The sequence below is a fragment of the Schistocerca serialis genome, chromosome 5 (assembly GCF_023864345.2).
Source record: "Schistocerca serialis cubense isolate TAMUIC-IGC-003099 chromosome 5, iqSchSeri2.2, whole genome shotgun sequence".
NCBI classification, from domain to species: domain Eukaryota; kingdom Metazoa; phylum Arthropoda; class Insecta; order Orthoptera; family Acrididae; genus Schistocerca; species Schistocerca serialis.
The window spans coordinates 794921413-794949025 of record NC_064642.1 but is presented as its reverse complement, the minus strand read 5'-3'; the positions used below and the strand labels follow the sequence as shown (position 1 = coordinate 794949025).

General features: G+C 42.0%; 1 protein-coding gene across 1 annotated transcript in view; it reads right to left on the bottom strand.

The window, feature by feature from the left end:
• Window positions 1–12583: 12583 nt before the first annotated feature.
• The window catches only part of LOC126481025 (ribosome biogenesis protein SLX9 homolog), a 75129-nt gene continuing 60099 nt past the window's right edge, over window positions 12584–27613 (bottom strand). The window contains exon 4 of the mRNA XM_050104488.1: window positions 12584–12795. Within this exon, the coding sequence (XP_049960445.1) occupies window positions 12675–12795 (121 nt within the window). The 3' untranslated portion in view covers window positions 12584–12674. The remainder of the gene's footprint in view (window positions 12796–27613) is intronic.

Genomic DNA, 27613 nt, shown 5'->3' with positions numbered 1-27613 from the left:
GAAGAACGACATCATTCAGCCTCCGCAGAGCCCATGGTCACCACCAGTGGTTCTCGTCAGGAAAAATGGTGGTAGTTGGCGTTTTTATGTTGATTGCAGGAAGCTTAATAAGATAACTAAAAAGGACGTTTACCCTCTTCCACGAATTGATGATACACTAGATTGTCTGAAGGGGGCTAAGTTTTTCTCAACCATGGACATGTACTCGGGACACTGGCAAGTCGAATTAGATGAGGCTGATCGTGAGAAAGCTGCATTCATCACCCCTGAGGGCATGTATGAGATTAAGGTAATGCACCAGCAACTTTTGAACGGATGATGGATAATCTTCTAAGGCACCTGAAATGGACTACGTGTCTTTGTTATTTAGATGACATTACAGTGTTCTCAGAGACATTCGATGAACACACAAAAAGACTGAGGGCCATTCTTAAGTGTCTCCAGCAAGCCGGACTGAAACTTGATCGAAGAAAGTGTCTCTTTCGAGCAAAAGAAATGAAAATACTTGGCCACCTCGTGTCAAATGAAGGTGTGTGGCCAGAATCATAAAATGTGAGAGCTATAGCGTAATTTCCTATGCCTAAAAGTATTAGAGATGTGAGAAGCTTCCTCGGATTGTGTTCTTATTACTGTCGTTTTATCAAAGACTTTTGTATCAAAGTCATGCCACTACAAGAGTTGTTAAAAGCCGATGACAAATCTATCTAGGGTGGTGCTCAACAAGATTCTTTTGATGTGCTGCGAAAAGCTCTGACGACTGACTCTGTACTTGGTTTGTATGATGAGAGAGCACCTACAGAACTACACACAGATGCCAGTGGGTATGGGATCGGTGCTGATGTGGTGCAGATTTTGGATGGAAAAGAGAAGGTTATAGCCTTTGCTTCTAGGACACTTACAAAAGCCAAGAGAAACTACTCAATGACAATGTCTTGCTGTGATCTGGGCCATGTGCAAATTTTGACATTATCTCTATGGAAGGCCATTCACAGTTGTTTCAGACCATCATTCACTTTGTTGGTTGACAGGTCTTAAGGATCCAACAGGACGAATCGCCAGGTGGCCGCTACATCTTCAAGAGTATGACATTACCATAGTGTACAAAAGTGAAAGAAAACACCAAGATGCCGACTGTTTCTCAAGAAACCCTGTGCAACACCATCAAGACTTTGATGAAGATAGCGAATGTCTCGCTGCACTCCAGGATCTCTCTGCTGAGCAGAAGGAGGATGCCAAGATATCTCAAATTATGCTAGCCTTAAATTGGTCAGGGGATGTGAAAGGACAATTTAAGGTAGTTAATGGATTACTTTGCAAGAAAAACTATGATCCATTTGGAAAGAGGTGGCTACCAGTGACTCCTAAGCACATGCACTTAGATGTTCTACAGACATTCCATGACACACCTGAGGCCAGACATTTAGGGTTTATTAAGACATACGATACGATCCACAAGAGATTTTTCTGGCAAGGTTTATTTAGATAGTCCGTCACTATGTATCGCACTGTCGAGAGTGCCATAGGAGAAAGGTAGTTCATCAGAAACCACCTGGCTGACTCACACCAATTCCACCAGCCAAAACGCCTTTACAGCATGTTGGGATTGACCTCCTCAGACGATTTCGGTCTGCTACTGGCAATAGATGGATTATTGTTGGCACTGATTATCTGATTATGCCATGAAAATGGCCAAAGCATTTACGCCATTTTTCCTGGTGCATGGGCATGAAGCGACGATGACGATAGACACTGTGTTTCCTCTACATCCTGATGACGTGAACGACAACTACATTTGCCAGGTGTTAACCAGAGCTGAGGAAGCTCGGCAGTTAGCTCAACTCCACACATTGCAGGCTCAAGAAAATGATCACTGAAGGTATGACGGGAGCCACCACCCTGTTGTCCACCAGCCTGGTGACCTCATCTGGATCTTGAAAGGTTGGTCTCTCTGAAAAGCTCCTCAGACACTACTTCGGACCTTATAAGGTTGTAAGACAGTTGTCTGATGTTACTTATGAAGTTGAAAATTTTGACCCCGACACAAGATGACGAGAGATCAGAGATACGGTCCATGTCCTTCGAATAAAGTCCTATAAGGATCCTGCAACCCAGGGTAAATTCGAAGCTCCGGCGCTAGGCAACAAGCGTAATGGTAACAAAGAACATAGTGACAAGGGAAGTTCTAAGAAGATCACCACCAGGGCGAACATCAGTCATCGGGAGTCGAGTGCGCAAGACTGATGACTCGTTCCCGGACAAGGAGGACGTAACACCGAGACACTGTTCTCTTAAGGAGGGAGCAATGTCGTAGAAGAAGCTGAGTAGCACTGTTGTGTAGTGGATATGATACTAAACTGTTGCATCGAAGGTCGAGAGTTCAAATCTCACCTGAACTGTACAATTTTAATTTCTATATTCAATTCGAGTACATTCTAGAAGTATCCACAAATAGCAAGAATCACGTACTGGAATATTCTGTAGCTGTATATATACTGTATGTGTTCTGGCCAGAGGCAGTTCGCTCCACGCTCTTGTATGTGCAAGTGCTGAATAAACCTTTGTTAGGTGAAGTTAGTGTTCATCATTCATCATCTACTTACACCCTCCTCTATGTGACAATATTAAAGTTCGCAGCTACAAGTTTTGTCAACAACCAACTTGTAACAACACCTGCGGTAGGGGGCAGAGTGATCTGGCAACAGTGAGCACATCATGGGACCAAACATATTCTCCGTTTGGTTGTTGTTCTGATGAACAGGCCACTGTCAATCACTTTGTTATTTTGTTTAGGTACAGGTGAACTCTTCCCTATGATTATGGCCACTGAAAGGCCAATAGACACTCTTTACAGTATAAGACTGTGGTAGTCAGATGTAAGAAAAGTAAATGCTGAAGTCAAACATGGTACGAACTAAGTGTGAGTTGTAGTGAAATGGTTATGATAATTGATCACATAAAGACTTCATGGTGATAAAGTAAGTTGTTGTTGTTGTGGTCTTCAGTCCTGAGACTGGTCTGATGCAGCTCTCCATGCTGCTCTATCCTGTGCAAGCTTCTTCATCTCCCAGTACCTAACACAACCTACATCCTTCTGAATCTGCTTAGTGTATTCATTTCTTGGTCTCCCTCTACGATGTTTACCCTCCACATTGCCCTCCAATACTAAATTGGTGATCTCTTGATGCCTCAGAACATGTCCTACCAACCGATCCCTTCTTCTAGTCAAGTTGCGGCACAAACTTCTCTTCTCCCCAGTCCTATTCAATACTTCCTCATTAGTTATGTGATCTACCCATCTAATCTTCAGCATTCTTCTGTAGCACCACATTTCGAAAGCTTCTATTCTCTTCTTGTCTAAACTATTTATCATCCATGTTTCACTTCCATACATGGCTACACTCCATACAAATAGTTTCAGAAATGACATCCTGACACTTGAATCTATACTCGATTTTAACAAATTTCTCTTCTTCAGAAACGCTTTCCTTGCCATTGCTAGTCTTCATTTTATATCCTCTCTACTTCGACCATCATCAGTTATTTTGCTCCCCAAATAGCAAAACTCCTTCACAACTTTACGTGTCTCATTTCCTAATCTAATTCCCTCAGCATCACCTTACTTAATTCGACTACATTCCATTATCCTTGTTTTGCTTTTGTTGATGTTCATCTTATATATCCTCCTTTCAAGACACTATCCATTCCGTTCAACTGCTCTCCCAAGTCCTTTGCTGTCTCTGACAGAATTACAATGTCATCCACGAACCTCAAATTTTTTATTTCTTCTCCATGGATTTTAATACCTACTCCAAACTTTTCTTTTGTTTCCTTTATTGCATGCTCAATATACAGATTGAATAACATTGGGGAGAGGCTACAGCCCTGTCTCACTCCCTTCCCAACCACTGCTTCCCTTTCATGTCCCTCGACTCTTATAACTGCCATCTGCTTTTTGTACAAATTGTAAATAGCCTTTCGCTCCCTGTATTTTACCCCTGCCACCTTCAGAATTTGAAAGAGAATACTCCAGTCAACATTGTCAAAAGCTTTCTCTAAGTCAACAAATGTTAGAAATGTAGGTTTACCTTTCCTTAATCTAGCTTCTAAAATAAGTCGTAGGGTCAGTATTGCCTCACGTGTTCCGATACTTCTACGGAATCCAAACTCATCTTCCCCGAGGTCAGCTTCTACTAGTTTTTTCCATTCGTCTGTAAAGAATTCGAGTTAGTATTTTGCAGCCGTGATTTATTGAACTGATAGTTCGGTAATTTTCACATCTGTCAACACCTGCTTTCTTTGGGATTGGAATTATTATATTATTCTTGAAGTCTGAGGGTATTTCGCCAGTCTCATACATCTTGCTCACCAGATGGTAGAGTTTTGTCAGGACCGGCTCTCCCAAGGCTGTCAGTAGTTCTAATGGAATGTTGTCTACTCCCGGGGCCTTGTCTCGACTCAGGTCTTTCAGTGCTCTGTCAAACTCTTCACACAGTATCATATCTCCCATTTCATCTTCATCTACATCCTCTTCCATTTCTATAATATTGTCCTCAAGTACATCGGCCTTGTATAGACCCTCTATATACTTCTTCCACCTTTCTGCTTTCCCTTCTTTGCTTAGAACTGGGTTTCCATCTGAGCTCTTGATATTCATACAAGTGGTTCTCTTTTCTCCAAGGGTCTCTTTAATTTTCCTGTAGGCACTATCTATCTTACTCCAAGTGAGATAAGCCTCTACATCCTTACATTTGTCCTCTAGCCATGCCTGCTTAGCCATTTTGCACTTAATGTCGATTTCATTTTTGAGATGTTTGTATTCCTTCTTGCCTGCTTCATTTACTGCATTTTTATATTTTCTCCTTTCATCAATTAAATTCAATATTTCTTCAGTTACCCAAGGATTTCTACTAGCCCTCGTCTTTTTACCTACTTGATCCTCTGCTGCCTTCACTCTTTCATCTCTCGGAGCTACCCATTCTTCTTCTACTGTATTTCTTTCCCCTGTTCTTGTCAATCATTCCCTAATGCTCTCCCTGAAGCTCTGTACAACCTCTGGTTCTTTCAGTTTATCCAGGTCCCATCTCCTCAATTTCCCACCTTTTTGCAGTTTCTTCAGTTTTAATCTACAGTTCATAACCAATAGATTGTGGTCAGAGTCCACATCTGCCCCTGGAAATGTCTTACAATTTAAAACCTGGTTCCTAAATCTCTGTCTTACTATTATATAATCCGTCTGAAACCTGTCAGTATCTCCAGGCTTCTTCCATGTATAAAACTTCTTTTATGATTCTTGAACCAAGTGTTAGCTATGATTAAGTTGTGCTCTGTGCAAAATTCTACCAAGCGGCTTCCTCTTTCATTTATTACCCCCAATCCATGTTCACCTACTATGTTTCCTTCTCTCCCTTTTCCTACCGCCGAATTCCAGTCACCCATGACTATTAAATTTTCGTCTCCCTTCACTATCTGAATAATTTCTTTTATTTCATCATACATTTCTTCAATTTCGTCATCATCTGCACAGCTAGTTGGCATATAAACTTGTACTACTGTGGTAGGCGTGGGCTTCGTATCTATCTTGGCCACAATAATGCGTTCACTATGCTGTTTGTAGTAGCTTACCCACATTCCTATTTTCCTATTCATTATTAAACCTACTCCTGCATTACCCCTATTTGATTTTGTGTTTATAACACTGTAGTCACCTGACCAGAAGTCTTGTTCCTCCTGCCAACGAACTTCACTAATTCCTACTATATCTAACTTTAACCTATCCATTTCCCTTTTAAAATTTTCTAACCTATCTGCCCAATTAAGGGATCTGACATTCCACGTTCTGATCCGTAGAACGCCAGTTTTCTTTCTCCTGATAACGACATCCTCCTGAGTAGTCCCCGCCCGGAGATCCGAATGGGGGACTATTTTACCTCTGGAATATTTTACCCAAGAGGACGCCATCATCATTTAACCATACAGTAAAGCTGTGTGCCCTCAGGAAAAATTTCGGCTGTAGTTTCCCCTTGCCTTCAGCCATTTGCAGTACCAGCACAGCAAGGCTGTTTTTGTTAGTGTTACAAGGCCACATCAGTCAATCATCGAGACTGTTGCCCCTGCAACTACTGAAAAGGAAGTAGTGACAGTAAATTCCATATGGCTTCTTATCCTGAGAAAAATTAATGAACTAGTGATATTATAAGACAAACTAGGAACAGTACTAACATTTATTGAGTGGATTAACATCAGTGAACGAAAATATGGGAAAAAATTATGTTTGTTGTGTAACTGAAAGTAATTATTTCACGGCAGTATAAGAAATAGGTCAAGAATATATAAAAATAGAAACAATTTTTTAAATGAGGCAGCATGCAAGAATTCAGAAGAATTACATTTTGAGACAAATGTGCACATATTTCTATGCCCTTGTTGTCTGTATGTTAATTTAATTGTCTTATACAGAAACAGCTGTGAAGGCCCAAAATGTATAAGCATTTAGTTCATTAATATTTTGTATAAACATAGTTTTTTATTTATTTTGATATGAATTTCATGTTTTGTATTATTTCATGTGATGTATTCCTTGGGCAACATGCGAGAGTTGGAGTTCAGAAACAGAAAGCCCATTGCAGCATATGCTGCATGCTGCTACCAGTGCCATACCAAGTGCGTAGGGGAACCTCAGAGTACTACACCCAGGTGCAGCTCTAGGGACAACACGGGTAACAGTACCATCGTATCCTGCTACTGGCACGTGTGAGTGTGCCAAGTGTAGTGTCGTCACATATGTGTACTTAAATCAACTGCTAAATGTATCAGTGTGGGATGGCCACTAGAGGCATCCTGTGGAAAGCAAGCACACGGCAAAATCTCCACTGCACTGTCTACCAGCATCTCAAACCTATACACAAATGAAGCAGCGTTGACTCACGCTTGCTATGTTCCTTTAGTTTGTACCAGTCACATCAGCTGCTCTGTGTATCTCTTATGTTGCACCTTCTGTGCGATTCATTTGTCTTGTTACATGTGGAGTCATGAGAGGCTTATTTCTGTTATTGTTCAGAGGTTATGAATAAACCCATATTTGTGTTACTTAGATTGGTTTCATCTTTTACTTAGTTACTATATGATTGGCAATAAATTTGGACCGGTTTCCGCGTGTGCAGTCTTTAAGTGTGGTTTCATACAGCTTACTTCATCAGTCACCACTTTGTTGGTTTTTAGTAACAGACAGCGTACCATTCCACCAGTCTGTCCACACACTGTACCTCCATATGATGATTCAGCCGAGGATTGGAAAGCTTACAAGAAAAGGCTCAGTCAGCAGTTTTTGGCTTTCAGGGTGATGGACTCAAATTTGTGCAAAGCCTTATTCCTCTCGTGGATTCCACCAAAGGTGTATCAATTACTGTACCAGCTTGCCCCTTTACAAGAATCAGCAGCTCTTTTGATCACATGTGCAGTTTATTGTCCAACTACCATCGTAAATGAACACATCATAGATGTTTGAGTTCAATTCTACCAATACCACAAGAAAACCAACCAATCATACAGGGTACAGGCAGCGAACTTCACAGCTTTAGCCATACATGTCAATTCATTACTGGTGCAGATAATTACTCTTATGCAATCTTTTGAAGTTTCCCAGGCAGCGGATGGTCAAACTGAAGTGTGAGGCAGTGTGGCAGTAGGGTCACAAGATGTGCCACTAGGATGACAAATACCTTGCACAAGGAAGTGGCAGTGGCAGTAGTAAACATGCGGGCACAGTGCCGGGCAGACCAAGACAGGTCTAGGCAGCCACGAAAGCCACAGCACCAGCATCAGTGTTCTGTTTCCATCTTGTACTTTCTGTTTTGTCCAGCATGAATATTTGGCATGCCCTACATGCTGGGTTACTTGTATCGCCTCTGTGTTTTTGACAGTGTTTCACTGTTGTCCACGGAAGACCTCTCTCACAGAGTAATCATTCCCGCCGTGTTACAGTGCGAGGTTCTACGTCTTCTCCACCTGTGCCATTGGCCAGTTTTGCACACTAAACTGTTAGCTAAGAACATGTTTTTTGGCCAGGGATTGATGGCGAAATTTCCCATTTTGTTGCGGCTTGGGAGCAGTTTGACTGACAGCAGGCAGCTTCCAGGGCATCTCTGTCCCCCTGGCCTGCTCCACGCCATCCAAAGGAACGCATGTGGGTCCCGTTTTGAATTCCTATTGGCTCTTCATTTCTAGGTGCATTTTCCTGGTTTTCTTACATTCTCTGGTATGCGTTCGATGTCAGCTGAGGGCATAGTGTTTCCCCCCCCCCCCCCCCCCCCTATTGAAGGGTTGCCTTGTACCTTAGTTTCCGAGAATGTATCCCCGTTTGTTTCTCACAACTTTCCATTGTTTTATTCCCATCACAGCATTCGTCATGTTACGGCTCCACCATTCTACCCTCAATCAAACAGCGAGGCATAACGACTAGTGGGTATGTTTAAGTCCCAAATTAAAAGTTTTTCGTGGATTCTTTACAGAACAATTCCCTTCTCCATTTTCTGAGTACCTATTGCTTCACGCCTATGTGGGAGCGGAGCCCACTGAGTTGCTTCACAGCCGGCAGCCACGCACACTCCTCCACCTTCTGAGGCATGCGCTGCACCTGCCAAGGTTGGGTTCATCCTGCTCCTTTGCACTGGAATCATTGGTGTAAGTGGACGGGTCTGGTCACCAGCCCAAGTGGATACCGGCCACTGTTGTCCACCACTGGCAACACTGTCTCTTTGATGTCCATACGGAACAGGTTGGTGGCATGCCACTTCGATCAGCTGAGCACCTGCTCACTGTTGGAAGCTGCTGGTTTGTGAGTGTGGCCCTCCTCACTGCAGCCTGCCCCACTACCTTCTACCTCAAGCCCACTGTCGCCTGCTGTGAAGGTGCCCCCATCCCATTGGCTGTCTCTTCCATGTGTGGCACCCTGGGGTTCCAGCTTTCCAGTGCCCACATGGCACATTGTCCAAACCTCACTGTCAGTACCAGCTGCCACCACTCTTGATGCGATGGATGTGTCTCTCATCAGAACACCGGTGTCTCCTCCACTGCCTGAGGGAGAGGTGTACTGTTCCTGCCACTTCTGCATGCAACTGTGAGTGCACCGAGTGTAGTATAACTGCACGTGTGTACTTAAATCAACCACCACTGTATCAGCACAGAGCAGCCACTAGATGTCCCTGCCATGCCACCTAACAGCGACTCATGCTTATATATAAGCGGAGTAGCACTGACACACACCCCACATTATTTTCTTTCAGTTTGAACCGCTCATATCAAACATTCTACATATCACTTATGTTGCACCTTCTGTATGATTCTTTTGTCTTGTTATCCGTGGAGTCACAAGAGGCTTATTTACTTCCATTGTTAAGGGGTTTCTGAATAAAGCCATATTTTTGTTACTTGGATCGGTTTTATGTATTACCTGGTTACCACAAATACGAAAGACGTAAAACAAAAGTTGATGTCTATCAGCCTGAGCTTTACTTTTGCTTATTATTGTATACCGTTCTGATAAACTTATGAACACAGCTTATCAACTGAGCTTGTGAACTGATAGGTTCACTGTCATAAGTTGTGGAATAAATAAAGTAATAGAAATAACCATTGCTGTTGATTTATTAAATGGCATACTGTAATAAGAATAATTAAAATACAGATTTATTCCTTTTGATTGTGACTTTATGCCAAAAACAGAACAGCTGCAATTAGAGAAATGCAGGGAAGTTGTTCTCTTTGAAAGATAAGCAATCAATCTACTGTTTAAAGATTCACAGAAAAAAATTAAATTATAGGAATTCCACAGCTCACCGCATTTCACTGTGGAAACCTGATAAGAAGTGAGGAAAATTTAGTCTACTCGGGCAGACTCCATTATGTCCAAGTGGTCTGCCATCAATGCAGATACCCATGTTTTGTTAAAGTTGATCTGAATCATCATCACTAAGTTCCCACAGTTGTCATCTATGGAGTAAGTAGGTGTAGCCTACAGAATGTTATGGACATGACAAGAATTATCTTGCACACTAAGTTGAAACAGCTCACCTACCTGTAATACAGAACAAACCACCTTCTCTGCAATGTATCTTTCTTCATTTTGTCTCTCATGTTGTTGAGAGGCACCAATATGTTACCAAAGCAAGCAACAGCAGTGCACAACTATGTCACTGAGAAACACAAATGATACATTAGTTTCTTCCTACTATGTGTGTAGATAACACCAGTCTTATCTGAAATGTCTTTCAATAACCTGAGTTAAGTAGAGGTACTGACAATGTGCATTCTGTTTATAAGCTGCAAAGTCTATCTGCTAGAAGATGGACTCTAATTATTTAGGGTGTAGTTCTTATTACTCACCTGCAATTGGTCAGTTATTTTACATGATGGACATTTCTGATTAGTATCAGAGACAACTATACACCTACTCTTAACAAGTACCAGTATAGGAAATACACTTGCCGGAGCACAGAACAACGGTAGCAGTAATGTCTGTTGGTTTGAGGAATGTCACAGACCAAAATGTATAAATTTCTACTGCTTATAATCCGTACAGCAAAAGAAGATTTCTGACAGCTACCAGCACTGTAGCCAACTTAAGGCCACAAAGTGCAAATGGCTACTGCAACGTCGACCAAAAGTCCGATCTGCCTATCACAGGGGCAACATTAAGTTATTGCCATAGGAATGTACACAAAATCATATTATGTGATTGGTCATGGCAGTCAAGTGAAGCAGCTGCACCAAGCCTTCTTTTACAGTCAGAAATCCCCTCTTGCCATAAGGACAGTAGACAAAATAAACATGACAAGAATGTGTAGTGGTTTGCTAAATAGTTGTGGTAACTACACACATCAAAAAAGTTTTGCATCACCCCAGTTCCCAGAACTCCTGAAGATAGACATTGACTGTGAATATTGTATCACAGACACAGACCCTCTGACTGTTCAGAGATTTCCCTAAACCTGCCCAAAGATGTAAACAACCATGCCTGAGCCGCGCCTATCAGATGGAGGGGGTCCAACATCCAATCAGTTCCAATCATTCCACTGGAGGTACACGACTTGTGTTGGCTGTAGTTCACCCATGCCTAGACAGTCAATATCGCAGTTCAATCGCATCCGCATTGTTACTTTGTGCCAGGAATGGCTCTCAGAAAGGGAAGTGTCCAGGGGCCTTGGAGTGAACCAGAGCAATGTTGTTCGAACATGGAAGAGATACAGAGAGGCAGGGACTGTCGATCACATGACTCATTCAGGCCCCCCAAGGGCTAATACTGCAGTGGATGACCGCTACCTACGGATTATGGCTCGGAGGAACCCAGACAGCAATGACACCAAGTTGAATAATGCTTTTTGTGCAGCCACAGGGCGTCGTGTCATGACTCAAACTGTGCCAGTAGGCTGTATGATGCACAACTTCACTCCCGACATCCAGGGTGAGGTCCATCTTTGCAACCACAATACCATGCAGAACGGTACAGATGGGCCCAACAACATGCCGAAAGGACCGCTCAGGGTTGGTGTCACATTCTCTTCACCAATGAGTGTCCCATTCTCATCACCAATGAGTGTCCCATATGCCTTCAACCAGACAATCATCGGAGACGTGTTTGGAGGCAACCCAGTTAAGATGAACACCTTAGACATATTGTCCAGTGAGTGCAGCAAGGTGGAGGTTCCCTGCTGTTTTGGGGTGGCATCATGTGGGGCCGATGTATGCCACTGGCAGTCATGGAAGGTGCTGTAACAGCTGTACGATACGTGAATGCCATCCTCTGACCAATAGTGCAACCACATCGGCAGCATACTGGTGAGGCATTAGTCTTCATGGATGACAATTTGCACCCCCATCGTGGAAATCTTGTGAATAACCTCCTTCAGGTTAACGACATCACTCGACTAGAGTGACCAGCATGTTCTCCAGACAAGAACCCTATCGACATGCCTGGGATAGACTAAAAAGGGCTGTTTATGGACAATGTAACCCACAAACCACTCTGAGGGATCTACGCCAAACCACCACATTGAGGAGTGCGACAATACGGACCAACAGCGCCTTGATGAACTTTTGGATAGTATGCCACGACTAATACAAGCATGCATCAACAGAAGAGGACGTGCTACTGGGTATTACAGGTACCCGTGTGTACAGCAATTTGGACCACCACCTCTCAAGGCCTCATTGTATGGTGGTACAACATGTAATGTGAGCTTTTCATGAGCAATAAAAAGGGCGAAAATGATGTTTATCTTGATCTCTATTCCAATTTTCTGTACAAGTTCCAGAGCTCTTGGAATTGAGGTGATGCAAAACTTTTTTTAATGTGTGTATAATCTGCATCAGATCACTTTTCTTAATCTTGCATGTGGAAAGTTTCTGTCGCCTTTAGAAAAGCAATCATCTGAGTAATTTCCCAGTCTCTTTGTCAGCATATACTTCACAACAGGACCATAATCGTTCCTTTACTGTCAAAAAGCTGGCCACCTCACAGTAACATTCAGAAAGTGTACTTTTACAACTTAAAACACTGAAAGTAGATGGTCATCATTGTATTAACTCATTCAAAACAGTTCATAAATTTATTTTTAATCTGAAGAGAGATATGTACAATAATATGCAATAATTTACTGTATAAATTAGTACATTATATATTAAGAGTTCTCTACATTTTGTTTGATCTTTTCCTGAATGAGGTTTGCAACAGCTGCTGATGGGTCCTTTTTAAAACTGGGGTCGTGAAGCAGCCTCTTAAAACTGGCCACATCATGTAACCTGTAAGTAAAATGTTGTAACACTATTATTACTTGAAGAGTAATATCATAGGATATACACTGTCTACTTCAAATCTACAGAAACCAACTTTTTATCCAGAATGTATATTACATTAACTATTTCAGTGGCAACCTTCACCTGCAAGCATACTTTTAACTGTGTCATCTATACCCAGTCCGTATATATATATATATGAAGGAAACAATCCACATGGGAAAAAATATATCTAAAATCAAAGATGATGTGACTTACCAAGCGAAAGTGCTGGCACGTCGATAGACACACAAACAAACACAAACATACACACAAAATTCAAGCTTTCGCAACAAACTGTTGCCTCATCAGGAAAGAGGGAAGGAGAGGGAAAGACGAAAGGATGTGGGTTTTAAGGGAGAGGGTAAGGAGTCATTCCAATCCCGGGAGCGGAAAGACTTACCTTAGGGGGAAAAAAGGACGGGTATACACTCGCGCGCGCACACACACACACACACACACACACACACACACACACACACACACACACACATATATCCATCCATACATATACAGACACAAGCAGACATCAAACCATTGAAATATTTATTGTCATTTGTTTGTATGCAAACTTTCATTTAAAATTAACATTTACACAACCAGAGGATACAGTTAATGCTTTTATGAACAAACAGTCATGTACCTTAATCGTTAACTACTGAAATGCAATAGCCATAACCAGCAATCGTAAGTAATGTGTACATATTATCTACAACACATGACCAATGTTACCTGTCAACTGCACTAGGACAACTGATACCTCAAAAAGCAGCTCTCAAAGGTAAGCTTGTCAGAGGTCGCTAAACGTGGCATGAGAACACATGTATGCCCTGAGGTACACTCTGCTGACTACCCTTACAATGATATTATAACATAACTTTAATCACATAATAGATTTTTGCTTTTGAAACCTACTACTAATTACAATCTACAAATAAATCACAATTATTCACCACACATAAAATATCTTGCAAGCAATAGTTGGCTAGAGTTTACAGTGCCATACTATGGCACAACTGTAACCACACAATAAATGTTAAAAAGAAAATGTCATTAGCAATGGGAAACAAATACAGACCTCCACATTACAGCGTAATCTGTATCCTAAATATAAGTATTATAAAAACCAATAGCCGATTTACGTACACAGCGGCATAGTACAGCGTAACTAAAATGACGTACCAAAATGCTTAGAACTTACTGGATAAGCATGAATTCATAAAACAGCAAAAATCTTTCACTTATAAAAAGTCATTGAAATGAGCAACACCTATGGTGCCCTACAGTTTGGCATGTTCAAAATCCCAGAAATTCATTATTCATATTAGAGCTCATGATCAATCATTATTAAAAGTGGGAATACTCCCTATAGTGAGTCAAGTTTATGTATGTACACCTTAATGTCCTAATGATCCAGATTTAACAAAAATAAAATAACAAAATAAAACTTCCATCCACTGTTAAGCAATGTTACATTACAATCTAAAGCAGTGGTCATACGACACAGATCTAATGGAAAAATGGAAATGTCGTGTGGCTAGGGCCTCCCGTCGGGTAGACCGTTCGCCTACTGCAGGTCTTTCGATTTGACGCCACTTCGGCGACCTGCGCATCGATGGGGATGAAATGATGATGATTAGGACAACACAACACCCAGTCCCCGAGCAGAGAAAATCTCCGACCCAGCCGGGAATCGAACCCGGGCACTTAGGATTGACAGTCTGTCACGCTGACCACTCAGCTGCCGGGGCGGACACACAGATCTAATGAAAACTGTACATACATCCCACTTTCATTTTTTCTTTTTCACTCCTTTTTTTTACTTTTCACTTATACAGATACACTTGTATGCTTGTTATATGTATTCCCTTGAACAGTGAGTCATCAAAAGTTCAATTTCACATAGCTTCTCTCATGGACACGATGTACAATCAAAATTATCATTAAACCAGATGACATTGGCCATGAGCAAAATGTAGAACAAGAACAGACTTGTAGAATAAAGCTTCCAACACTGGTAAGCAGGGCTACTACAAGAATTTTATTACACGGGTATTAAATAGCAATGGTCATACGACAAGAACCTAATGGGAATTGACCATACAATCTATTTTCTTTTTTACTAGTTATTTTTTTCTTTTTTATTATTATATATTTCTGACTTTACCCCTCTGAACCATTCCTTCCAATACTAAACTGGTAATGCTTTGATGTCTCAGAATGTGTCCTATCAAACAGGGGTAACACAGAAGCGCATTTAATAATGAATAAGAAGATAGGACTGCAGGTAAGCTGCTATGAACAACATAGTGAACACACTATCATACCCAAGACAGAAGCAAAGCCAACACCCACCACAGTAGTATAAGTTTATAGCCAATGGTAAGAGATTTTGGAATTGGATTTTAAATTGTCAGACATTTCCAGTGGCAGATGTGGATTCTAACCACAATTTATTGGTTATGAATTGTATGTTAAAACTAAAGAAATTGCAAAAAGGTAGGAAAGTAAGGAGATGGGATCTGGATAAGTTGAAATAACCAAATGCTGTTGAGAGTTTCACACTGACTAGAACAAGAGAAAGAAATACAGTACAAGATGAATGGGTAGCTTTGAGAGATGAAATAGTGAACATCACAGAGGATCAAATAGGTAAACAGTCAAGGCCTAATAAAAATCCCTGGATAATACAAGAGATACTGAATTTAATTGATGAAAGGACAAAAAATTTGCACTTACAAAAACAAAAGACTATGGAGATGAACTAAAAGTGTTGTACACGCATGCACTCGAAATGACCACACAGCCATTCCGTATCACATGCACTCTCACATAACTAAAACCAATTAGGAGGGAAGAGAGCTGATCAAGGAATTACAACACAGAGAAAACAAAACACAGAAGAACTAAAAGAAAAGCACAGGGAAATGCGGTTGGCTGACCACTTACAAAAATCTAGGATGAGACAGCCACCCTTTGACACATTAAGAAAATCTCCCTAAAATCTTGTTAAAAACGTTGGACAATTTACAATACTTTAAAACCCTAACCACAATTATTTGGTCATTACATAAAATAGACAGCAGATCAACCAGTACATCCGCCGCAGCCCGCTGATCAGCAAATAAAATGCAGTCCAGCCACTCGTCTTCCCATCGACACATAACTTTGTACCTCAACAGCAAGCCGATGGCATGCAGGGGGTAGTGCACCGAAATACCAGAGGATCAAGACATGCGTCCTTGGCTGTTCAATCTGCCCTGTCATTCCCCACAATTCCAGTGTGCCCAGGTACCCACCAGGAAGACGTCTCCTTCCCCAGTCATTGTAGTTGTTGGAGGGCATCATGGATATTTTGGGTTACTGTATCTGCTGGGTACAAAAGTTGGAGAGAGTAAAGGGCACTCAGAGAATCTAAGCAGACGAGAAATCTAACACCAGGAGAATGTCTCATCTGCTCCAGTGCTTGCAAGATCGCATAAAATTCTGTGTCGAAGATGGTAAATTCTGGAGGAAACGATCCGGGAAAACGACAGAGCAACCAACAGAGTCCCCATCTGTAAAAACAGCTACATGGTCATGGTACTCAGATAAAATACAGAGAATATCGCATTAAAAACAGAAGCAGGAGTGCTCTCTCTCCTGTACTGCACCAAATCTAAAATCACTCTGGGCCTCTCCAGTAACCAGGGCGGCAGGCGGTTAAAACCCTGGATTTGGGGTCGTACTGGCTCCACGTCAAGTGACTCCAGCAAATGCTGCACACGGATACCAAATGGCTTCATGGCTCGTGGACAGTTGGAAAAAGGGTGTTCCAGAGGTGGATGAGCAACAGTATGGTGTGTGGGTGACATTGGAGCTGCAAGGAACTTACAAGCCTGACGCACCATGAGGAGCTGGCGCCAGATGGTAAGTGGCCATTCCCCCGCCTCAGCACAGATACCTATATGGGACTGGTCTAATAAGCACTCGTGGCCAGCCGAATCCCCTCATGATGGACAGAGCCAATAGCATGCGAGTAAGAGAGCCTCGCTGACCCATACAACGTGCAACCATAGTCCAGCCGCGAATGAACAAATGACCGATAAAACTGCCCTGTCCACTGCCCAAGACCTGTGGCTAAGGCACGTGATGATGTCCAGTGCCTTCAGGGTTCTGGCTTTCAGGTCCCACAGGTGTGGTAACCACAACAACATGGAGTCAAAAATGAGGCCCAGAAACTGCAATGTGTGTCTAAAATGTATGATGGTGTACCCATATTCAAGGCAGGCAAATTAAAAAGACAACGAGAACGATTAAAATGAACACACACACACACACACACACACACACACACACACACACACTTACTTATCTGCAGAAAACTGAAAACCTGTCTCTGCAGTCCACTCCTCTAACTGCCGCACTGTAAATTGCAACTGACGGCTCACCATTGCAACACTGGAGGAGGAGCAGAAAACAGCAAAGTCTTCTACAAATAAGGAGCACTGTACAGGACTCCTTATCAAAGATGTGATGCTGTTGATGGCTATGGCAAAGAGAGTAACACTTTAAACACTGTCCTGAGGAACACCATTCTCCTGCTCAAATCCATCATCACACAGTGTGTCGCCAACTCGGGTCCTAAAAAACTGCTGAGACAGAAAATACAGTGTGAAGGCGGGGAGGTGGCCATGAAAGCCCCATTGGTGCAGTTGTGCAAGAATACAGTGTCTCCAAGTAGTATCATATTTCGGGGTGCAATCACCCTCGTGATGCCAATTGAGGAGCTACTCGACCGAATAGTAACAGCTCTCGACACAGAAAACCACCATAATGACGGAGAGAGTGGTGTGCAGACCACACACCCCTCCTATCCGCATCCTCAGCTGATAATGACATGGCGGTTAGATGGTCCCAAAGGGCCACTTGTGACCTGATGACGGAGTGCTAAGTAGTATCGTATGCCTTACTTATATCAAAGAATATACTGATACAGTGATGCTTACAGAGGAAATCCCGTTGAATAGCCACCTCTAGGAGGAGCAGATTGTTGACAGTGGACCGAAATCTTTGGAATCCACACTGGAGAGGCTAAGGAGTTGCCTGGTCTCTAACAACCAGACCAGATGATGGTTAAGCATTTGCTCCAGGGTCTTTCCTACACAGCTCATTAAGCTACACTACAATAACTACTGAGCCATGTGCAGTCCTTTCGTGGTTTGAGGAGAGGGATCACAAAATTGCCTCCCTCCACGAGTTGGGGAAGTTACCTGTCTGCCATATTACATTATAATATTCAAGGAGGATTTCCTTTGGTGCCACCGGCAAATGTCGAAGTATGCAGTACTGGATTTAGTCATGACTGGGTGCAGTGTCACAAATCTGTGAGTGCCAATTCGAGCTCCCACATGGAGAAAGGGGAGTTGCAGGCCTCAGAACTGTTGGACCTGAAGTTCAACTTTTCCCTCTCTATAGTCACACGATAGCGACAAAACACCGGATCCTGGCTTGCATTGGAAGTAGTTTACACAAAATGTTTGGACAGCATCTGATCAATGTCTCTGGGTGTTGTTTGGAGGCACCCATGTTTCAGCACTGCTGCTATCAGTAAACAGCTGTCTTTACCAGAAATCCTCTGGGTGGCTTGCCATACTTTTATAGAAAAAGTGGAACAATTGATGGAGTCCAGGAACACTTGCCATGACCTTTTCTTACCCTTCCTAATGACACGTCGAGCCTTGGCCCTTGTGACTCGAAAGGCCCTAAGGTTATCTGCTGTCTGTCGGCATTTGAAATGTCAAAGAGCCACACACCTTTCTCGGATCATGGAACGGCACTCATCTGTCCACCATGGTACTGGTCGCCTCCTAAGATGACCTTTGAGGATGAGGCGGAAAGTGGGTGTCGAGAGGCACTCTGCTTTTCTTGTACCTTCTGGATGCTCGCTGCGGAATTGTCATTTGTCTTTCCTGGTGCAGCTTCCTGGATTGCTTTGTCCTTACTCTTTCTCTTTTGACATGTACACATGCACGTACAGGTGCTTGTGGTGGATACAGGCACACTAGGTATCGTCCGTGTCGAAGTGTCTGCCTTGGAAATATGTTTTAGCACCATGGAAGACTATGAGATGGTAAAGATGGGGGGGGGGGGGGGGGGTTTCATCACCTTATATTCTTTTTTGGCTTCAGCATAGGAGTTCTGCTTAGTCATTTATATCCTGTATTTTGTGTTCTTCAGCAAAAACAAGGCAGTTTTGGCTCCAGACTGGGTAGTTCCCAGGGAAGTTGATGCAGATCGCCGGAGATGGGCAGTCAGTCCCAGAGTCATGAGTGGCTTCTCCACAGTTCCCGCTGATCGCTTCACCTCCACAACTCATGGTTGTATGGCCGAAACGCTGGTATTTATAGCACTGCATAGGGTTTGGAATGTAAGGCCAAAGGAACCCCGCCATAAGATGTTCAGGCAGTGTCGAAGAACTGAATGTGACAATGAAAGTGGCAGTCTTTTCAGTTGCTCCATTATTCCTCTGAGTTTGTTGCTTCACATCGACGATTCCCTGGGATGCCCATTCGTGCTTCTGTTCTGCTATGTCCATGTCCATGATATCTCAGCATGTGACAACGCTCTTAGTGGAGTTGAGAGAGGTGTGCATCTCAACAATGACATCATAGTCACCCAGTTTCAGTGATTTCTTAAGAAGGTCTTCCTACTTTGACCTGTTAGTTTCAACCAACAATGAGCCGTTACGCAATCGTTTTATAGATTTTAATGTTTCAGCAACGCCTTCCAAACCCTTATGGATATAAAAGGGGGACACTTTTTCAAATGTCCCCTCCTTCCTCTTTACCACCAGAAACACATTGTTATTCATGACTAATGAGTCCTGTTACTGCAGTCCAAAGTATTCTTATTATCAGGAGGACTAGCCTCTCTCATTCTTTTGGATGAATCCCTCTGAATACTCCCAGGCAGTACACCCTTCCCACTGGGAGGAGATCATGATTCTGAGGGTTCCATCTTGGTCCCACGAGCAGCTAGGGAAATAAGGGTCCACTCAGACAGAGCCACGCATGCCTGAGTAAGCCTCATACAACTGAGGTGCGGCAGTTTGCCCCAGATGTTGCCTGCTAATGACTGTTCCATAACAACAGCCATGCATCCCATCAGCACGCAGCACACATTGAGATCGAGGGGCTTTTTATAGAGGTTTATCCCGTCCTCACGATCTGGGCAGTCAAGCCAACATCTCTGTTCCTTGAGACACACAATGTTCCTCTGCCAAGCTATGTGGTGGATGCTGAAGCATGCTTAGAACTTACGGTGACAGGGGACTGGTGGTGCTTACCAGTCCCCAGCTCAGGAACCCCAGGGTTACCAACCCCATACCCAGCAAATCAATGCTGAGCCCCTGAGGGGTCTAAAAAAATAGACTTACAGATAGCGCAAAACGGCTAAGCAGGAATGGATAGAGAGCATGGCATATTTCACTAGGGGAAACACAGATACCACCTATTGGAAAATTAAAAAGGTCTTTGGGGAAAAGAGACACAGCTGTATGAATATCAAGACCTCAGGTGGAAAACCAGTCCTAAGCAAAGAAGGGATAAGTGAAAGGTGGAAGGAGTACATAGAGGGTCTATACAAGAGAGGTGAACTTGAAGGTAATATTACAGAAATAGTAGAGGTCGTAGATGAAGATGAGATGGGAGATATGATACTGTGAGAAGAATTTGACAGAGCACTGTAAGACCTAAGTTGAAACAAAACTCTGGGGGTAGACGATATGCCATCAGAATTTGTCCTTGGGAGAGTCAGCCATGACAAAACTCTTCCATCTCGTGTGCAAGATGTATGAGACAGGTGAAACACCCTCAACTTCAAGAAGAATATAGTAATTCCATTGCCAAAGAAAACAGATGTTGACAAGTGTGAAAATTACTGAACTATCAGTTTAATAAGTCATGGTTGCATTTTACTGATACAAATTCTTACCAAATAATGGAAAAATTAGTAGATGTTGACCTCAGGGAAAATAAGTTTGGATTCTGAAGAAATGTGGGAACACACGAGGCAATACTGAAACTCCAACTTATTGTAGAATATAGGTTAAAGAAAGGCTGGGGGGGTTGGGGTTGATTCCGGGAAGAGACCAAACAGCGAGGTCATCGGTCTCATTGGATTTGGGAAGGAAGGGGAAGGAAGTCGGTTGTGCCTGTCAAAGGAACCATCCCAGCATTTGCCTGAAGCGATTTAGGGAAATCACGGAAAACCTAAATCAGAATAGCCGGACATGGGATTGAACCATTGTCCTCCTGAATGCAAGTCCAGTGTGCTAACCACTGCGCCACCTCACTCGGTAAAAAAGGTAAGAAAGGCAAACCTATGTTTCTAGCATTTGTAGATTTAGAGAAAGATTTTTACGATGTTGACTGGAATTCTCTTTGAAATTCTGAAGGTAGCAGAGGTAAAATAAAGTGTGCGAAAGGCTATTTACAACTTACACAAAAACCAAATAGCAATTATAAGACTTGATGGGCATGAAAGGGAAGCAGTGGTTGAGGCAGGTGTGCGACAGGGTTGTAGCCCAACCCCGGTGAAACTTCCAGGCAGATAAAAACTGTGTTCCGGACCGAGACTCGAACTCGGGACCTTTGCCTTTCGCAGGCAAGTGCTCTACCAACTGAGCTACCCAAGCGCGACTCACGCCCCCTCCTCACAGCTTTACTTCTGCCAGTACCTCGTCTCCTACCTTCCAAACTTTACAGAAGCTCTCCTGCGAACCTTGCAGAACTAGCACTCCTGAAAGAAAGGATATTGCGGAGACATGGTTTAGCCATAGCCTGGGAGAAGTAAAGCTGTGAGGACGGGGCCTGAGTCATGCTTGGGTAGCTCAGTTGGTAGAGCACTTGCCTGCGAAAGGCAAAGTTCCCGAGTTCAAGTCTCGGTCCAGCACACAGTTTTAATCTGCCAGGAAGTTTCATATCAGCGCACGCCCCACTGCAGAGTGAAAATCTCATTCTGGAAATATCCCCCAGGCTGTGGCTAAGCCATGTCTCCGCAATATCCTTTCTTTCAGGAGTGCTAGTTCTGAAAGGTTCACAGGAGAGCTTCTGTAAAGTTTGGAAGGTAGGAGACGAGGTACTGGGAGAAGTAAAGCTGTGAGGACGGGGTGTGAGTTGTGCTTGGGTAGCTCAGTTGGTAGAGCACTTGCCTGCGAAAGGCAAAGGTCCCGAGTTCGAGACTCGGTCTGGCACACAGTTTTAATCTGCCAGGAAGTTTCATATCAGCGCACACTCCGCTGCAGAGTGAAAATCTCATTCAGCTATATACTCATCAGCCAGAGCGTTATGATCATCGATGTACAATCGATATAAACTCTTTCAGACGAAAGCAGCGCCACCTGGCGAGGTGCTAGTCAGACACAACGAGTGAGCGTGCTGTCTGTGTGTAGAATGGAGAATGCGCGCAATCTATCTGAGTTTCACCGAGGGCAGATTGTGATAGGGCCAGAGGCTCGGCACGAGCATTTCAGCAACTGCATGACTTTGAGGAGTGAGTGTCTTCAAACATGGTTCAAATGGCTCTGAACACTATGGGACTTAACATCTGAGGTCATCAGTCCCCAACTTCGAAGTACTTAAACCTAACTAACCTAAGGACAGCATACACATCTATCCCCGAAGCAGGATTCGAACCTGCGACCATAGCGGTCGTGCGGTCCAGACTGTAGTGCCTAGAACCGGCCGGCTGAGTATCTTCAACACGTGGCGAAACCGAGGTGAATCACATTCAGACGTCATGGGCTTGGGCGGCCACCGCTCATTACGGGAGTCGTACGTCGTAGCTTGGTCAGACTGGTAAACCAGGACAGGTGGCGAAGTGTGGCGTAACTAAAGTCAGACTTCAGTGGTGGGCAGAATGAAAGTGACTCTGAGGACACCGTGCACCGAACATTCCTGATGACGGGCCTCCGCATGTGCATGTTCCAATGTTAACACAACCACATCGGCAACTATGACTGAATTGGGCACATGACCACCGACACTAGACCTCGGCACAGTATCAGAGCGTTGCTTGGTCTGATGAATCTCGGTAACTTCTTCTTCATGCCGACGGGGCCCAACCACAGTGTTATTCAATCTGCACATTGAGCAAGCAGTAAAGGAAATAAAAGAAAAATTTGGAGTAGGAATTGCAGTTCAGGGAGAATAAATAAAAGCCTTGAAGTTTTCTGATGACATCATTATTCTATCAGAGACAGCAAAATACTTCGAAAAGCAGTTAAACGCAATGGATATTGTATTGAAAAGCAAAAAAATGGTAATGAAATGTAGCCAAATTAAATTGGGTGGTGCGGAAGAATTCGATTAGAAAATGACAAACTTAAAGTAGTAGATGATTTTTGTTATTTGGGCAGCAAAAATAAAGGATGATGGCCAAACTAAAGAGGATATAAAATGTACACTGGCTCTGGTAAGAGAAGCATTTCTGAAGAAGAGAAATTTGTTAACACCAAATTTAGATTCAAGTTTTCAGAAATCGTTTCTGAAAGTATTTGTATGAAGTGTATCTATATACGGGAGTGAAATATGGATGATAAACAGTTTAGACCAAAATTTGTGACAAAAACTAACTAGAAGAAGGGGTCGTTGACAAGACACATTCTGAGGCATTAGGGGATCACCATTTTATTATTGAAGGAAGTGTAGCGGGTAAAAACCATAGAGGGAGACCAAGAGATAAGTACAGTACGCAGATTCTAAGCAGATTCAGAAGAATGGAAGTTGTAGGTGTTATCTGAGGATGACTAGGCTTGCACCAGGGTAGAGTAGCACGGTGAGCTGCATCAAACCAGTGTCTGGATGGAGACCGCAACAATATTTTTTACTTTTCACTTATGCAAGTATGCAGGATGACAATCCATATTTCATTTTCATATTCTTCACAAACAGTGAGCCATCAGAAGGCTAACTATATATACATTGGCACTTACGTACAGAAGACATACAACACAGCTGGTCACTAAACCTAGAAGATCTGGCTATGTTAGAATTCTTTTTTGAAGAAAGTGAAATATGCACCATATTCGAATCAGACAGCTCTTTAACCATCTTACCCACTTCCTTAATCTTACTCTTACAGATCTCAAATTCCTCCAAAGTGTCGATCTTTAAGCCCTTAGGGGCACCATGCAATCTCTTCATCATCTTATGCTAGCTAAGTGATGCTCACAACACAAATGTTGACCAAAACTGTTAGCAGAGGCAACATGTTCCCCGAACCTAGCTGTGAAACATCTTCCCACGACCGATGTAAAATTTATTGCAGGTTTCATACTTCAATGCAATACTTAGATGCAATATACATCATATTTCTTCAAATTACTATTCCTTCGCTTCTTTCCCAATCTATTGTTTAACCTATACTTCAAAAGCCCGTCCATTTGAAACACTATCTGAAATCTCTTCGGAAAAGCTAATATAATTTTTCCTGTTAGAGGCCCACAGCAGTGTAGTGTCATAAAATTTTTCTCCTCTTGTGGAACTTTAGCCTGTTTATGTCTCCAATATATTTGCATGACAAGATTACTCTTATAACCATTGGCCACTGCTACCTGTCTGATAATACCAAGTCGATTCTGTACTTCATTCTCTTTAAGAAGTAGCTTGCAAAGACAGGTAACTATCACATGGAAAAAGCCTTTTTTGTGTGGCACCAGATGGTTTGTGGGGGTTTGTGTGGGTTTGCAAGATGTTGTGAAACCTGATCAATATCCCTCCCTAGTCACAGTCAAATCAAAAATAAATTATTTTATTATTATTTTCCCTCTTGAGTATATATTTCATGTCAGTGTGCTGCTGGTTAAGAACAGAATGTAAGGCATATATGATTAGAAGAAAAGTGCCATTCCCATACCATTTATAAAAGAATATCTGTCAGTCCAACCATGGATTGTTCACGAATACCTTCATTTCCATGTCATTTATGAAAATATCAGCCAACAAGACAAAAAGGAAATTTATCATTGCAGGCCCTTCTCTCTGCTGGTAAACTTTCTCATCAAACTCAAAGAAAATGTACTCTAAACTGACTTCGAGTAGATCAAGAAATTCAACAATTTCCCCCATACCCACAGAGCCGTTACATGTTAAGTTTTAATAAAACAATTATACGCATCTGTTACTCTTTTATTTCATCCCACAATATGTTTTGAGAGCTTATACTCTCGTCTTCAGGTGGAGCAATGATATTGCATAACATATGTGCTAGCTTCGTTATGGTTTCATTGTGATACAAGAACATATAACAGGCATTTATTAGCATAACATGGCACTAAGATTATAAATTTTAAATGGTGAAGGAGTTACTTACAATCTGTTCCAGTGCACAGAACCCTGTGCTTCATCATAAATGTACATTTTAACTTAAGTTTTCTCACAGAAAACGAACCAATAACCTAAACAAATGAAAGATCATAACAATGTAAAGATACAGTGTCTTGTCTCAGAGATCATTCATCACAAGCTTACACTGAGGACAACAGATGTGTATAACAATTATAAAATTGTTTCATTCTTTACAACAATTTGTTAAAAGTATTAATACTGCAAATACATGGCACAATGACACACAATAGTAGCCACAAAGAATGCAGCAGATGCAGCAAAGGTTGACAATAATACAAAAATTACAATAGCACAAAAGGTAAATAGTTTATTAGAAAGAGAACTCAATGGCACTGAACACAGTATTTTTAAAGCCAATAATGGCAGCAAAACAGTCAAAATGATTAATAGTGAACTAACATAACACAAAGTAATAGCAACAAAAGCAGACAAGGGCTATACATGTGACTACATGAACAAACTTATATTGAGAAATAAAACATTAGAATTCTTTAACAAAAACTATTTTAAACAGATAAAGAAAGACCCAACAGACAAATTCCAAGCTGAGCTCAAGGTACTCTTAAAGAAAACTGAATTCTTACTTACTGAGAAGCAGAAATACCAACGTATATACATGAACCCAAATGCATCACAACTGAGATCACAGTTACAGCTTCTCAAGGATGACAGAACCTGTGAGACCTAGTGTTAACTCTAGAAACAGCCTACGCTATAGGTTGACACACAAACTAAATGAGATTCTGATGCACAGCTACACATTTGAAATAAACTACTGCTACAGCAAGAAGCAGAACACACTGACTGGACAATAGTAATGCAGGTTACAGAATAGGCCAAGCATTCACTTGTGATAACTTAAATAACACTGTTTCTTTGGTGGCTCACCAGAGTATGCCATGATTGCTGTCCCAGGTGGTCTCTATAAGTGGACCTAAGAACAATCTCTGAAATCATGAGCATCATGAGTGAAGGTACATCAACTACTCTACTGGAAACAGTTATACTTTCGAACATGAGCTATTACACACTCCTCCTATTCCTGACAAGTGCCAGATGTTATCACTTGATGTCACCAATTCATACACAAACACTGCCATGGATGAAGCAGGGGAGGTTATTTAAAAAACTTATAAAACACAAAAAGCTATCAGTAGTTGAAATGGTTGAATTCATTGATATGCTTCAACTGGTACTTAATTACAACTATTTCTCTTTCAATAACAAAGAATACAGACAACCAAATGGTCAAGCAATGGGCTCCAGCATATCAGGGACCACAGCTAACATATTCATTAACCATCTTGAGCAAAAATTATTCGGTAGCAACAGCCCATATATATAAGACATTAAGTTTTACAAAAGATGGGGATAACACATTACTAATAACAGAAGGGGAAAACACACAAGGTGTTGAGGCAATAATTCAAGTATTCAACAGCAAGCACAAGAACATTCAGTTCACATGTGAATATGAAAGTCAGAACTCTATAGACTTTTTGGACCCCACCATCACCAGAAAAAATATTTATATTTACAGCAAACCCAAAACTTCAGATGTAAATACCCACGCTTCTTCATGCCACCTGCACACACACAGATTGGCGGCTTACAGATCCATGTTGCACATGGCACACAAAATGCCATTAAGCAATGAAATGTTCCAAATTTAAAGTGAAGTCATCTGACAGGTAACAGCAGCAAATGGTTTTCAACCTACACTTGCAGAAAAAAATGTAGAAGAAAGTTAAGAAAGAAACAGACATAAGCATGAATGAAAACAACAAGCAGACAGACACCAGGAAAGTACACCTTCCCTACTTTCGTACTGTTTCACAAAAAATCGCTAATGTATTGAGGCCATACAATGTAAGAGTTGCTTTCTCCACCAACAATAAATTAGGTAATAAGACTGCCACACAATACAAAAACCAGTGAAGATAAATTCTCCAGCTCAGGTGTATACAAAATAAAATGCAATCAATGCCCTATATAGTACATCAGTTAGACAGCTACAAACTGGATTCACAGAACACATTAATGCATTCAGATAAATCACACTCAATAAATCTGCCATAGCTACGCACATTCAGGACACAGGGCATTCCTTTGATAACAGAGGAAAATCTAATAATACTTCACAAAATAAATCCACAAACTCAGCCTTTATGAAGAACTGGAAGTTTTCATTCACAATAGAAAACATGGACAGAACACACTACATGAAATAGCTGAAACAATGGCAGTGAGCTTCGTTAATAGCTTCACAGATATATTCGATGATGCACTTTTTTCACTTTCAACTTCTTGAGTTACCTTAATGAAAGATAATTCCCAAACAGCAAAAATTAGATTATGTTGATACTAAGCCTGCATTTTTTTTTATTCTTATTTGT